Here is a 12,927-nt window from a genome sequence, read left to right on the forward strand (position 1 = left end):
GCCGTACAGTATATACATTTTGGCCATTTGAAAATAGCAGATCTACAAGCTAATGATATTTATACATTTTATTTTATACATATGATACCTTTTGAAATGGGACATTCTGCATAATGAGTACTTTCTATTTTTGGTCATTTTGATACCAATACTGATTTTACTCAAGTACATTTTTAATTCCAGACTTTTACTTGTAACAATACACGAGTATTTCTACATTGCAGATACTTTTACTTAAGTAAAACATTTAGTACTTTTTCCACCACTGAGAGTAAGTACCTAAACAATGCATCATGACCAAAATCACATTTAGCTTGATTTTAGCCTATACGTGGCTTGGATCAGGCTATTTAAATTATTTTGACTATCCCCAACTGTAGTGTCCTGAGTAAGTGCATGAGGCAGAAATTACATTTTATTGATCAGAATGTGGGCTGTGGGGGCAAAAGGGATTGCAAAATTGCTTAGTAGGCCTAGTGCTAATAGCTTATTATTACTGATTTAATGAGCAAACACGAACACCTCGTGTATGACACCTTCAATGATGGGTTAGGGGTGTTTAGAGTGTTACCGCTGTAATGTGAATTCACTGGGTTTGAAATGTTACACCTTCCTTTGCAGCTGGGCTGCATCTGCAACGCTGTTGTCTCCACCATAAAATTGACCCGCATACTCTTACACAGTCACACTCTCTCACAAACCTCCCATAAAATGTCATAACATTGGAGCTGCTAATTAAACATCATTTTAGCTATCAAGGCGGGTTTGTCCTAAAACTGTGATTTAATTAACAGCTCACATTTTCTTGCCATTCAAAGGCCAGTTTTAAAAATGCATCATTCACTATATTTCATATAGTGCGAGGGCCATTTTCTGTTTGAAAGTATAGTGATGGCCATCAAGCCTCTTAAAGCATTCCGGAGCATTTTACTCATCATGGCCTTGCAGCAGAAGTGCCATTGGAAGGCGAGTGTGGTGATGAGTGGGAAAACACCAGTAAGTGCAGATGTGGGAAACTCTGCAGGGTACTAAGAGGGGTGTTGGGGGGAGTGAGTTGGGGATCGGGCAGGGAGGGAGCTGAACTAACCCCTGCCTGCCTCCAGGATGGGCCAATGGGCCATGGTAATTAGATCTGGCCAATGTAGGCCTTGGGCTCAGGCCTCAGGGCATATAAGGAGGGTCCCATGGCAACAGCCCCCTCATATCACTCAGAGGTCTTCTCTCTCGCCCCCGCTGCTCTATCCATAGCACTTCATCTGTTCTCCTGTTCATCCGTCCATCTATCCATCACGACAGAGGAGAAAACATGGACGTCTTCTCCCCGTCTCAGATCTTCTACGACTCTTCTCCAGAGGGCTTAGAGTTCGGCGCCGGCATGGAGCTGGCCAGCTCCGAGGAGGACGAGCACGTCAGGGTCCCCGGAGCCCCTCACCAGCCCGGACACTGCCTCCAGTGGGCCTGCAAGGCTTGCAAGCGCAAGTCCAGCACGGTGGACCGCAGGCGGGCCGCCACCATGCGGGAGCGCCGGCGGCTCAAGAAGGTCAACCACGCGTTCGAGGCTTTGCGCCGCTGCACCTCGGCCAACCCCAGCCAGCGGCTGCCCAAGGTGGAGATCCTGCGGAACGCCATACAATACATTGAGAGCCTGCAAGACCTGCTCCAGGAACAGGTGGAGAACTACTACACCCTACCTGGGGGGAGCAGCTCCGAGCCCGGGAGCCCCTCATCCAGTTGCTCTGACAGCATGGTGAGACCTCTCATCCACATTCTCTACTCTGTTCATCCTCTCACTCGAGTTATACTTGGTTGGACATCGGGTCGCACACCAAAAATAGCCTATTTTTGGTGTGCGACACTGGAACGCAACTACTGCAAGTATTAATCGAGCTAAACAACTATGCTCAATTTTTATGTCCTATCCTACTAGAGCTAGACATAGCCTAATAATGTCACCTCAGAGAAAGGAAGTCTCTGTCGCCTGGTAGACAGTACTGTATATCTGCTCCAGATCCAGCATCAGCCGAGAAGATACAGTATTTGTTGATTAGCCTGTTCCCGGGATGCAGACTGTGAAATTAAACCAGTCCAATGTCACAAGGTTTTATTTGATTTTAAATGGAGTCAGCTCATTTCTAATTTACAAACGTAATCAAATAAGCTCGCTTTGATTGCATCGCCCCCAGACCTCCATTACCATGCTCCTCCACGCATATCCTCTCCCTTTGCACTTTCATACAAACATCTATTTCCTCAGTTTCCTGTCTGATCTGAGATGAAACTATCTAGCCAGCCATGATGTTTGTTGTTATTGCTGTTATTGGTCAGTCAGGAGATGGTTCTCATGAACAAACAAATTAAGGTAACAATCAACTAATACAATACACTGTAAAATCCTGAGTAATAATTGAACTTGTAAGTGTATAAATGGTCAATTGTTACACTCTCAGAACTAGATCAACACTCAGGATTTGGCAGGGTAGGGGGCTTGTGATGGTGGATGGTGTAGTGGTGTTCCCACCACCGGACACTTTATAGCCCTAATAAACCCGACTAAATCCACCTTACTGAAGTCTGGCAGGAAAAACGGGGTGCTTTTCTGCATTCCATCCTGACTGCATGTTCTACACCGCTGCCAGGATTTTCTGCAGATTTACTAGGGAGAGAGTGTCATCTTGCACAAACTGGTGTTGCTTCCACTGATAAAATCGATTGGCCACGCTTGGAACAGGGGCATAGTATGGGAGTGTATATGGCTGCCATTCTGTCTCCAAGGTAGATGATGTGAAATAACCACTTAAGCCCTATTTTTATACTTCATCATACGACGGTGTCACGCGGCGGAAATAACCGATCTACAACTTCACAATGCGCCACGATGCGACGCTTTTATGAGCTTGTAGATTTTGGTAAAGGTTTGCCTATAATGACATGCCCAAAATAGGGAAACCAGCTTGAAAATGAAAAGAACCCTCTTGGCCCTGGTACTGAGGATTTATTGGTCTGTGAGAAATATCATGAATTCTATTTTAAATGAAACTCTCCTTCTGCCTCTCTGTCTTCAGTTTCTTTTTTTTTAAAGCATTCACAAATGCAAGGCCAAATGTAGTCCTTGAAAAGAAGAAACCTGGCACTATGACATGCTTTTGTTTTGTATTCATGTATTTTTTGTTTGTTTGTTTGATCGTACTTATATTGTTGTGATTTGTCTTTTCCTTCAAGGCTGACTGCAACAGTCCTGTGTGGCCTCAGTTGAGTCACTGCTACAGCAACAGCTACGCTTACTCTAAGAATGGTGAGTCTGAGTGAATGAATGTGTACATTCATACAGGCATAGTGGGGTATATTAACACCAAAAGTACAATTTGCATAATACAAGAAAGGATATTAGGTTTTGCCATGAGACAGAAATGTATCATTTATACTTCTATTGTGTAAGTAATCCTGATCAATGTTGGAACTTATCTTATATTTACTGTACATTTTTACTCTTATTTTGATTGGACTAAATAAAAAATGTATCACTTTCAACCTGGTGTCCCTATTTTGAGAATGTCATTATAGGCGAAAATGTCCAAAGAATTGAAAAAATTACCCCCTGATTTCTTTTTAATATATTTCAAAATATTCAACAATTATAAATATATTATAATAGTATAACAATATTTTTGCGATTCGGCGTACGACAAAGTATAAGTGGTTAAATAAGCATTCAGGACATTGCCGTGTTTATTAGTTGAAATCATCCATGTGTTGAAACCGAAGCTGACCCTAACCATCTCTATGGTCCCCTCCATCAGAGAGCTTGGCAGATAAGGCACCTGGCGCCAGCAGCCTAGCATGCCTGTCCAGTATCGTAGATCGTCTCTCCTCGGTGGAGGCCAGTGGGGCAGGAGCATTGAGAGACATGGTGACCTTCTCTCCCTGTGGCTCTGACTCCCAGCCCTGCACGCCGGAAAGCCCTGGTTCTAGGCCTGTTTACCACGTTCTGTGAAGAAAGCCTCATCTTTGACCTGGACACATTATGTATATCATTGCCACAGATGCTGTGCAAAATCCAGCTTCATTTGCAGAAAAAGCAGAGTTGCGAACAACTGTTCTGAAGGAACCTCAGTAGTAGCTGAGGTTATGTGGCAAACACTGTCCGACTTTTATACTGTACATATAATTGTAAATATATAATGTAAATGCCCATTTATTCTATACATGCTTTTTATACCTAATGAAACATATTTAATTAACAGTTAATGTAATGTTGCTGACTTAATGTGCGTTATTCATACACAAAGTAGTATTTAAGCAGTATTGTATTTTTGTTACTTTCCACATTGCCGTCGCAATCATTAAAGCTTTCATTGTTTTGTACGAAGGCTTGTGTCTTTATTATGTTCCTTTGACAGTGAAGAATACAGCAACATCTTCATGTAACGTGGCTACCCCTTTATCTTAACAGCACGTGTTCAGATGCCTCTAAACTTTAAGTTGCCAAGCAACAATGTGTAAAAACGACATAATAAAACAAACAATCTAACTCAAGTAATACATAATGGTGTTTGGAAAAACATAGCTCGCAGTCTCATCAAAAGAACGCCATCCCAGCACCATCAGATAATTAATATTAGCAATCAGTGTGTCACTAAAAGTACCTCCACCATTGTCAGTGTTATCACACGCTAAAGTTCACAAATTTTCCTTTGATCAAAACAGAAATTAATCTTGGTTGAGGTGAGCAGTGGTTCAAACAGCTGAAAGGAGTAATAGATAGTAGGTCATAGTGGGCAGACAAGGATGTAAAAACAGGCCACTAATGTGTATGTAACCTTTATTTAACCAGGAGAGTCACATTGAGGTATGAAACCACTTTTGCAAGTGAGACCTGCCAACACCACAATATAGTACTAAATAAAGAATATGAGCAGGACGTAGACAGCATATCCATTATCCGACTGTAGTGAATTTAAGTCCAATTTATGGAAAATAAAGCTGGGGAAGAAGGACGAAAAGTTCTTGAGGACTACCTTTTGAAAACTACCAGTTGATCAATGAATACAATTGTCTTTATAGTTTGTGTTTATTTTACCAACCGTTTGATGTTTGCTTGTAAAATAACTAAATAATAATGATAATTGTGGATCTTAGGGTCCACATTGGAACAGCTGAACAATGGAATGGTTCCACAGTGGATCTCGGACTTCATGTGGCCAGCCTGTGAAATCAGTTATCTGTGATGTCCATCATCTAACAGGTATATCATACAGTATAATGTTATATTGACTCCATCTCTCTAGGTCGTCCTCATTATAACATTAAAGTTAAATATTTCAAAAAGTATAAAACGTTTTTGGAGGCACTTCTGTGGCCTACTGGCCAAGACATTTGGTGCTGATTGGTCCAGCGGTTTGCAAGATTAGCTCGGGGGAAACAGACATACAGACACACACAGAGACTCTCTCATAGAAAACTAGCCTAATGCAGAGACACGGCGTAAAAAAAATAATTTCATTATCAGTGAGAGAAATTAAAGCATTTATGCACATCCCCATGCACATCCCCATCATTATCAACAAAAATAACCAATATAATACATAAAATCCTAATAAAACAGAAGTTTTAGCCTCCTATATAGAGATATATATGTCGACAGAACAGGAATGTGGTAGATGGGTGGAGTAGAGCTGTATTGTGTAACGATGTTTTCTCCTCAACCAAATGTGAGTCCCCATTAACACCCTTGATTATACCTTCAACACTTAAAGAACAAATGGCCTCTTAATTGTACTCCTTGTGTGATCACATCCATTAAAGCCTGTGCACGGTGTCATGTTGTAGGAAAGAACATGGCAAGTAAGATAGATAGCAAGCAAAACAAATAAACAATAAGTGTCCATATCTAAATTATGTTCTGAGGGTCAGACAATGTGTTTAAATTAATGTAATTAGTGGTAAGCCTACTCCAAAATATGCAAATTAGAGGCCACAGTACAGAAAACTGTTTAGTACTCAAAGGGGTCCTTATTTTATACTTATCTGTATTTCTAAAATACAGATTTAAATGATCCTATGCAAAACTCCTGGGCAAAGTATACATTTGGCCCCTGGTGACAATACATTGAAGTCAATGGAGTGACATTCCATGAATAGACTGGGATTTCAGCCTTGTATAAACTCACCCCCAGAATGAGTGACAGCCACAGAACTTGTACTGACACCTGGGTCTGGTGCTCATGAACCTGGGGATATGAGAACCAAGACGGTGAGTGGTCCCGGGTCAAGTTATTTCACTCTGAAGTGAAAAAAAATATGACGCTCCATAGACTTAAATGTATTCTTCTAGAGCTCCGTGCCGTGACCCTAGTAGTTAGGGTGGCACTACTTAAAGGACGACTTCACCCATCTTCAACCTATCTTCATATAATTGGAAATTGGTCCTCACTAATGCTCATTATATGGTAAATGTTTTGTCTACGTGGTCTGTCTCAGAGGAGGGCTGTTATAATGCTATATCGTGTTAATAAAATGTAAAAATTTGAAATCTTGTTTGAAAAGAAAAACCCGCCTAACAGTTGACTGTGTGTATGTATGTATTTATGTATGTATGTACGTACGTATGTCCCCCTGTAGCATGAACACCTGCAACTGATTAAAATCTAAATCTAAATATTGAAAATATATATTATATACTGTCTGAGGCTCACACAAAAGTCAGAGTAAGCGTGAAAATGACCCCAGAAGTGTTTTAAAGTAAAATAGCCTAAGTTTATGGAGCGTCATATATTTGGGGGACTTCCGCATCCTAACCCGGCCCAGGAACCACTCGCCGTCTTGGTTCTAAGACCCAGGTGTTCTGTGGCAGTAACTCATTCTGATCGACCATGAAACTTTGTGAAGAAGGAAATTGATTCTTGGTCACCTGTCTCTCCTCTGCAGTGCCGGCACTCCTCGATCATGTTGAACACAATCTGATTTTATATTTGAATGTATTGGTGCCCAAAAGGTCATGTATTTGTGCTGTACAACATCTATTTAAATGTTTCGATTATTCATAAAATATTGGGAGTGTATGGAAGTGCTTTGTGGTAGGATCCACTTTCTATAAAAAGAAGGCTGCAGGTGCAGTGAGTCAGTTGGACTTGGAGCTACAGTAGCAAGCTGAAAACACCACGGGGAGAGCTGCCAGGTCCCTTAGCAGAATGTTTTTTCCTGTTAACAGTTTATAAGTTCTTGGGTTGTTTTTTGTAGTTTTTCTGTCAAGTATTTTTTCTTCTTTTCCTATTTTTGAAAATCTTATTTTTGGCCAGTTTATTTTTGTTAGCAAGTTTTCCAGAGGCTGCACTGTAATACTGCTGCACAGCACTGTTGGAGGGTTTTCCGTGTGTGCATGTGTGTGTGTGTGTGTGTGTGTGTGTGTGTGTGTGTGTGTGTGTGTGTGTGTGTGTGTGTGTGTGTGTGTGTGTGTGTGTGTGTGTGTGTGTGTGTGTGTTTGTTTTACAGTGTCAGACAGATATACTGTACAGTGAGAATATGGATAAATATGTAGTCAAACTAATGTACATATCGTTAGCCTCATAGCATAATTCATAAGTAATTTTTGGGTCAAATTGACATTTCTGCCTAACTCTACTCTCCTAATACTGCTGCTTCATTGTGACTTATTGCCTATGTCCTCAGCCTATCAGAATGCTTGTTACATTCCAAAATCACTTTCTGCCTAAGTCATTTTAAGTCAACTTTTTGACTTTGGCAGAAAATATCTTTTAATGTAACAGGCATTCTGATGACTGAGGACATAGGTGTTAAGGCTGGGTGAATCAGCAGTGTTGGAGAATAGAGTTAGGCAGAAATAAATAATAAAAAAATGCAGATAAACAAGAAAATTTTATTTCTCATGATTGCCTAAGTCAACTGGTTGACTAGTTGACTTGATAGTAAACTGGCAGATAGTGATTTTTCATTTCTTCTTTTTTGAAAACCTTAAAAATATGACATAGGCAATTATGCTATGAGGCTATAACGATATCTATTTAACTTGTTAATGAAATAGGAGCAGCTGCCACTTGCCTGCATTTGAACAACACAGAATACATTACAGTCATGTTCATCCACAAAATAACGTCCCATCCATCGCCTCACTTGCCATGAAAGGAAACGTGGATTTCCATTTATATACAGGATTCATAACAAGAACACATTAGAGTAGGCTAGAACACTCTGAACAAAAGAAATGACTTGTAGCTTGTCTCGGTCCCTGAGGCACAATACAGGTTGTACGTGGTCTGAAACATAGTGGACATACCAAAGGGGGGTTGTATTTCAATAACCTCGGCTTGCTGACTCCACTCCAAATGTCAATGATGTTGTTTTCCACTGGCAAACCCAGCTTATACACTCATAAATCACTCATTCACCAAGGTTGTATCAATAGAGACCTAAATATGTACATGAAGGTTATTAAGGTTTCAAATTAACAACATGAGAGAAGATAACATAATTTACATAAATCAATACCCGTCTTAATTTTTTTCTGATTAATCATTTAATTGTGTTTTGTTTTAGCTCTATATTATTTGGTAGGTTACTCGTCCTAGCTGGCATTAACAAGGGTGTTTCTTGACTTGAACTGACAGTAGGACTGGTGGTCTGAGCAGACATCTTGCAGTACTGTTAGAAACCACAAGGTGGAGGTGTTTCTAAAGTGTCTTTAGATATTTCATTTGACAAGCCATGATAAAGAAGATTCTACAGATCAGATTAAAAAAAAACATTGACAGAGATGAGATGAATTGCTGTATGCTGTGATTAAATGACAAGACTGAGTTACAGGGTTTTATCTCAAACACTTTGTCTAACTGCCACACATGGTTTCCTGTTTGAATACCAATTTGCTCAAACAATAAAAACAGCCTGTGTTGGTGAGAGCTCAGACCCTGTTTTAAAGGCAAGCTGCCTGAAGGAGCCAAAGGTGAAGCTGTTTCTCTGTTGCTCATTTTGTTCAATACTATTTGAGGACATGAATACATTTAACATGAAGACGGTGTCACTGGGTGTGCACCAGGCTGTAAAAATGTGCTAGCAAGGTTGGAACTGAACTTAGTTTATTGCTCGCTTGACTTTTAGCTTTTTTTTCCCTGAACTTTGCAAATTTGAAAACACATTTTGAATTATGTGAGCTGTCTGAAATAGGAGAACTTTGTTCTGGGGCAGCGTTCGGAGCAGAGACGACAGACAGCTCCAGGGCCGCGCAACCATGGTCGTCTGGCTCCCGAGACTACACCCCCACCCTGGGTCTCGCCCCACCTCGGGCTCCTCATCAATACACATACATCTCATTCCTTTCAACAAATACTGTTTAACTTGAGCAGGTGTGGTCTACTAGTGAAATTGCAGTTATTCTCAAAATAACTTTCAACATCCTTTCCGAGCAGGACAAATTGCATATTATTTCCATCTTGGTGCCATGGGACAATGTTACCTGGAGGCTTTCATCAGTGAGGTTTCTGACCCACCTGCATCTAATTAACTGGTTGTCAAGGGGACAAGGAAACATGATTTGTCAACTGCTTGCAAAGAAGGGCACTTGACAACAATGGGTCCAAGTTTATTTTTTGTTGCAGTTTTTGTGAATATCAGTCACTGACTCAAAATAAACGTGGATCCCAGCAGTTCCCTAGCAACGCAATTCCACTGACAAGATCTAACAGTGGTCAATGAAATGAAAAATAAATTACTGTAGGATTTGTCATGTGTTGTGAATAGATTCAGGTGTAAAAAAAATACTTCACTGCTCGCAGCAGGAAAACTTCATTATTTTCTGTCGGGCATTTTAATATGTTTGATTTAAATGCAACGTGTAGCACACTGCCTACTAGGCCTACGACAGGGCAGCAGTGAAAGATGTTTCCTCTGTCACCATTTGAGTTTACCGGTTTCCACTGAGTCTCTGCATTAGTTTCGGTGTCTGCTCTCTGTATTGGTCTGACATAGGTAATTTACTTTGTTCTGATGCTTAAATCTTGGACCAGTGAGAAATGCCACACACAAGCATTGCATACAGCTGCATTTAAATGAGGTTGCTGTGGTAGACTACATATTTGTCATCAAACAAGCTGTTTTTTTCACCCTGGAGTAAGACATGAGTAATCTTAATGTCTATAATGAACTATATCCAAAGACAGTTATGTTTTGATGTAGGTCTAACTACACATCAAACCCCCACTACTGAGCTATCAACAAAGCCTCACAAACTTAAATGCAGTTCAAGAGACATCAAACAAGAGACAAATGTATCACTGTACACAAGCACATAGATTTATTTATACAAATATAATATGTATAACAATTGCATATCACCGGTTTGTTTTCTTATTTTTTGATCTGTACGGTAAATACAGGACTACCAGCTTCAAAAATGCAAGTCTTCAATTAAGAAAGAGTACTTGAATTAAAGATACAAAAAGGCTCTGCCACACAATAATATCCTGAGCGTTAATTTAGCTCTAACAGAGTAAAAAGTGATCCTTACAATCTCAGAGTTGAATTAACACTTACGATTTTGCTATGTACTGTACATTAAGATGTAGGCCTACTGCTTGGGGAGTGAGGAAGGGACAGAAATAAATTTGATCTAAACAGTGACAGGTTTCCCAACATCCTTTAACACTGAGGTCCCTTAAGACTTACAGTACATTTGCACTATGCAGACCTTACAGCAAACACGCCAATTAGGAAACCAGGTCAAATCTGGCTAGATCGGGATGGCACACTAGGTAAAACACTGCCTACTTGAAACGTAATCGAATAAAATGTACTGTCGGTCTAACAGGATGTCATCTGGTGTAACTAACCCTAACGAGTTCACTGGCAACAATAAATCAATTAGAGCCACATTGGCATTTTAATTCTGGCTTGTATGGTCAGTAGTTTAGTTACAAGGGTTTAAAGAAAAACAAAAACAAAGACCTCTTACTGCTCAGAGGGACAGATAAAACATTCCACACAGTGATTGTCAAATATGGAAACTGGACGAGCAGATCAAAGATGGTTTAGTAGCCATGCGATTCAGGTGTATGACTGTATGTACCAATATCTTTTAAATTATAATCAGGAAGTCTAACAAAGTATACAATACATATTTAAATAAAACTATAAGCTTTTCTGTAAATCTCCGATAAAACGATAAAATAGACTGATCTGAAAAATAAACATAATCGTATTTTATTCACGCCGTTCGTGTGACATGTTGACATTCTTTGTCCTTGCGGGAACCTATCATGTATCTTGTATTTTGAGACGTATCTAACTCATATACTGTATATCTATATATTATCTGGATAGATCTCTTGAGGCTTACCTCCAGTCTAATAATACATTTATTGCACATTAATTGTACTATGTTCCAACTACATCAATAATCTCTTTGACACTGTGGAGGGACTCACCATGACATAGCCATCGACTAACTGACTCCATGTCAAAACAAGTCGTCTTACATCACACAGTGCAAAAGATCCAGTTTTACTTCATCCATCCAATAAATCATACATGTATCTGACCTTGATGCTTGTGTTCCATGTAGAATTAAAGACTGTGTGTTATTGCTAAATCTAGAAGATTCCCAAATACAAAATATTTTCTTGCTACAATATAGAAGGTAAAAAATTTCACATTTATCCAAAACAGGACAAGTTTGGACACACACAAAAAAGACAATGGTCATTTTTATCAACACAAGCACCAGTAGAAGAATCAATAGAAACAACACTGTACATGGCAAATGTGTCATGGCATAATACATGTCAGTAAAGGATGCTGTAAGAAATGGATGACAATAAATGAAATGACAACAAAAAAAGAGAAGGATTTCATAACACAACATTCACCAATTAGAGGAGAAAATAATTGAAAAGGGAATATGAACTTAAGAGGGATGACTTTCAGTGCTAGCCTTTCTCTTATGTTTTCATACATGTCTTCCAAGCACCAATTCCAGGATGAACAGCTCTTTGTATTTTTGCTCAGTATTTGGTGGTACACAGTAGAGACAGAGAGAGGAGAGACAGAGAGAGAGAGAGAGAGAGAGAGAGAGAGAGAGAGAGAGAGAGAGAGAGAGAGAGAGAGAGAGAGAGAGAAGAGAGAGAGTCTTGTATTCTGCATGACTCCATTGGGATCCTCAGCACAAACAGATGGTTCTTAAGATCCACGTCTCGGTTTGCCATCACTTCTTATTTGAGAACATCCTGCCAATGATAGAAAATATGAAAACAAAAATACTGAGGGTGAGACATACGGTACTAGGCACTAGCTGACAGCTCAGTCAATGATGGAATGGTAGAGCCGTAAGCCAGATTTTTACTTATCGGTATGGTATGCAGGTGTCCCGCGCCAAATATAGCCGATCTACAGGCTCATAGATCTGCTATTTTCGGTAGAGGTAGTATAATATAAATTAGGTATTAATGCCTGCATGTTGCGCAACATAGTGGAAGTATTTTCCAAGTGCATAATTTTTTTTACTTAAAGGGACACCAACACGATTTTCAACAGAACATTAGGGCTAATGTTCTGTTATTGGCCATAAAACTGAGTAGTCTTCTGTGTGTTTCTGAAACGCCAGATTAGAGTCAGGGTGGTCACTTACTTCCTGCCGTAACATTGTCCTTGTTCACTGTGTTCACGACAAAATAGTGATCTTGACTTCAGATAATATAATTCAGGTTGATGTAATAGAGGCCATAGGGGTGTAGGGGCGTGAAAGGCCAATGCCTGCCTGTGAAATTCATCATCATCATCTATCACCCTAGATATTGTAGCAAAAAAAATCTGTAAAATCACCTTTCTGGCTCAATGATGCTGAGATCTGTACTGTCAAGAGGGAACGGCGAAAAGCAGAAAGAAAATCGAAAGCTGTTAAACTAAATGTGTTCTACCCGCATG

The 12,927-nt window shown here is 39.9% G+C and overlaps 2 protein-coding genes across 2 annotated transcripts in view; one reads left to right on the plus strand and one right to left on the minus strand.

The window, feature by feature from the left end:
- Positions 1 to 1,291: 1,291 nt before the first annotated feature.
- On the plus strand, positions 1,292 to 4,362 carry myf5 (myogenic factor 5). The gene is made up of 3 exons (XM_080420806.1): positions 1,292 to 1,747; positions 3,220 to 3,292; positions 3,798 to 4,362. Exons 1-3 carry the CDS (start codon positions 1,307 to 1,309, stop codon positions 3,989 to 3,991), a joined length of 708 nt encoding a protein of 235 aa, XP_080276932.1. The 5' UTR covers positions 1,292 to 1,306; the 3' UTR covers positions 3,992 to 4,362.
- A 5,918-nt stretch (positions 4,363 to 10,280) lies between these two features.
- lin7a (lin-7 homolog A (C. elegans)) overlaps positions 10,281 to 12,927 on the minus strand; it is a 51,155-nt gene continuing 48,508 nt past the window's right edge. The window contains exon 7 of the mRNA XM_080421243.1: positions 10,281 to 12,230. The gene's annotated coding sequence lies outside the window, so the exon portion shown is untranslated. The remainder of the gene's footprint in view (positions 12,231 to 12,927) is intronic.

Source organism: Gymnoscopelus braueri (assembly GCF_963280865.1).
Source record: "Gymnoscopelus braueri genome assembly, chromosome: 23".
Classification (NCBI taxonomy): domain Eukaryota; kingdom Metazoa; phylum Chordata; class Actinopteri; order Myctophiformes; family Myctophidae; genus Gymnoscopelus; species Gymnoscopelus braueri.

What these genes read in the sequence shown, in the direction of transcription:
- myf5 (XM_080420806.1), top strand. Translation starts at nt 1,307, where the DNA reads ATGGACGTCTTCTCCCCGTCTCAGATCTTCTACGACTCTTCTCCAGAG. An exon ending in CCAGTTGCTCTGACAGCATG is followed by an intron (nt 1,748 to 3,219) that starts GTGAGACCTCTC and finishes TTTTCCTTCAAG; the next exon opens with GCTGACTGCAACAGTCCTGT. An exon ending in CTACGCTTACTCTAAGAATG is followed by an intron (nt 3,293 to 3,797) that starts GTGAGTCTGAGT and finishes CCCCTCCATCAG; the next exon opens with AGAGCTTGGCAGATAAGGCA.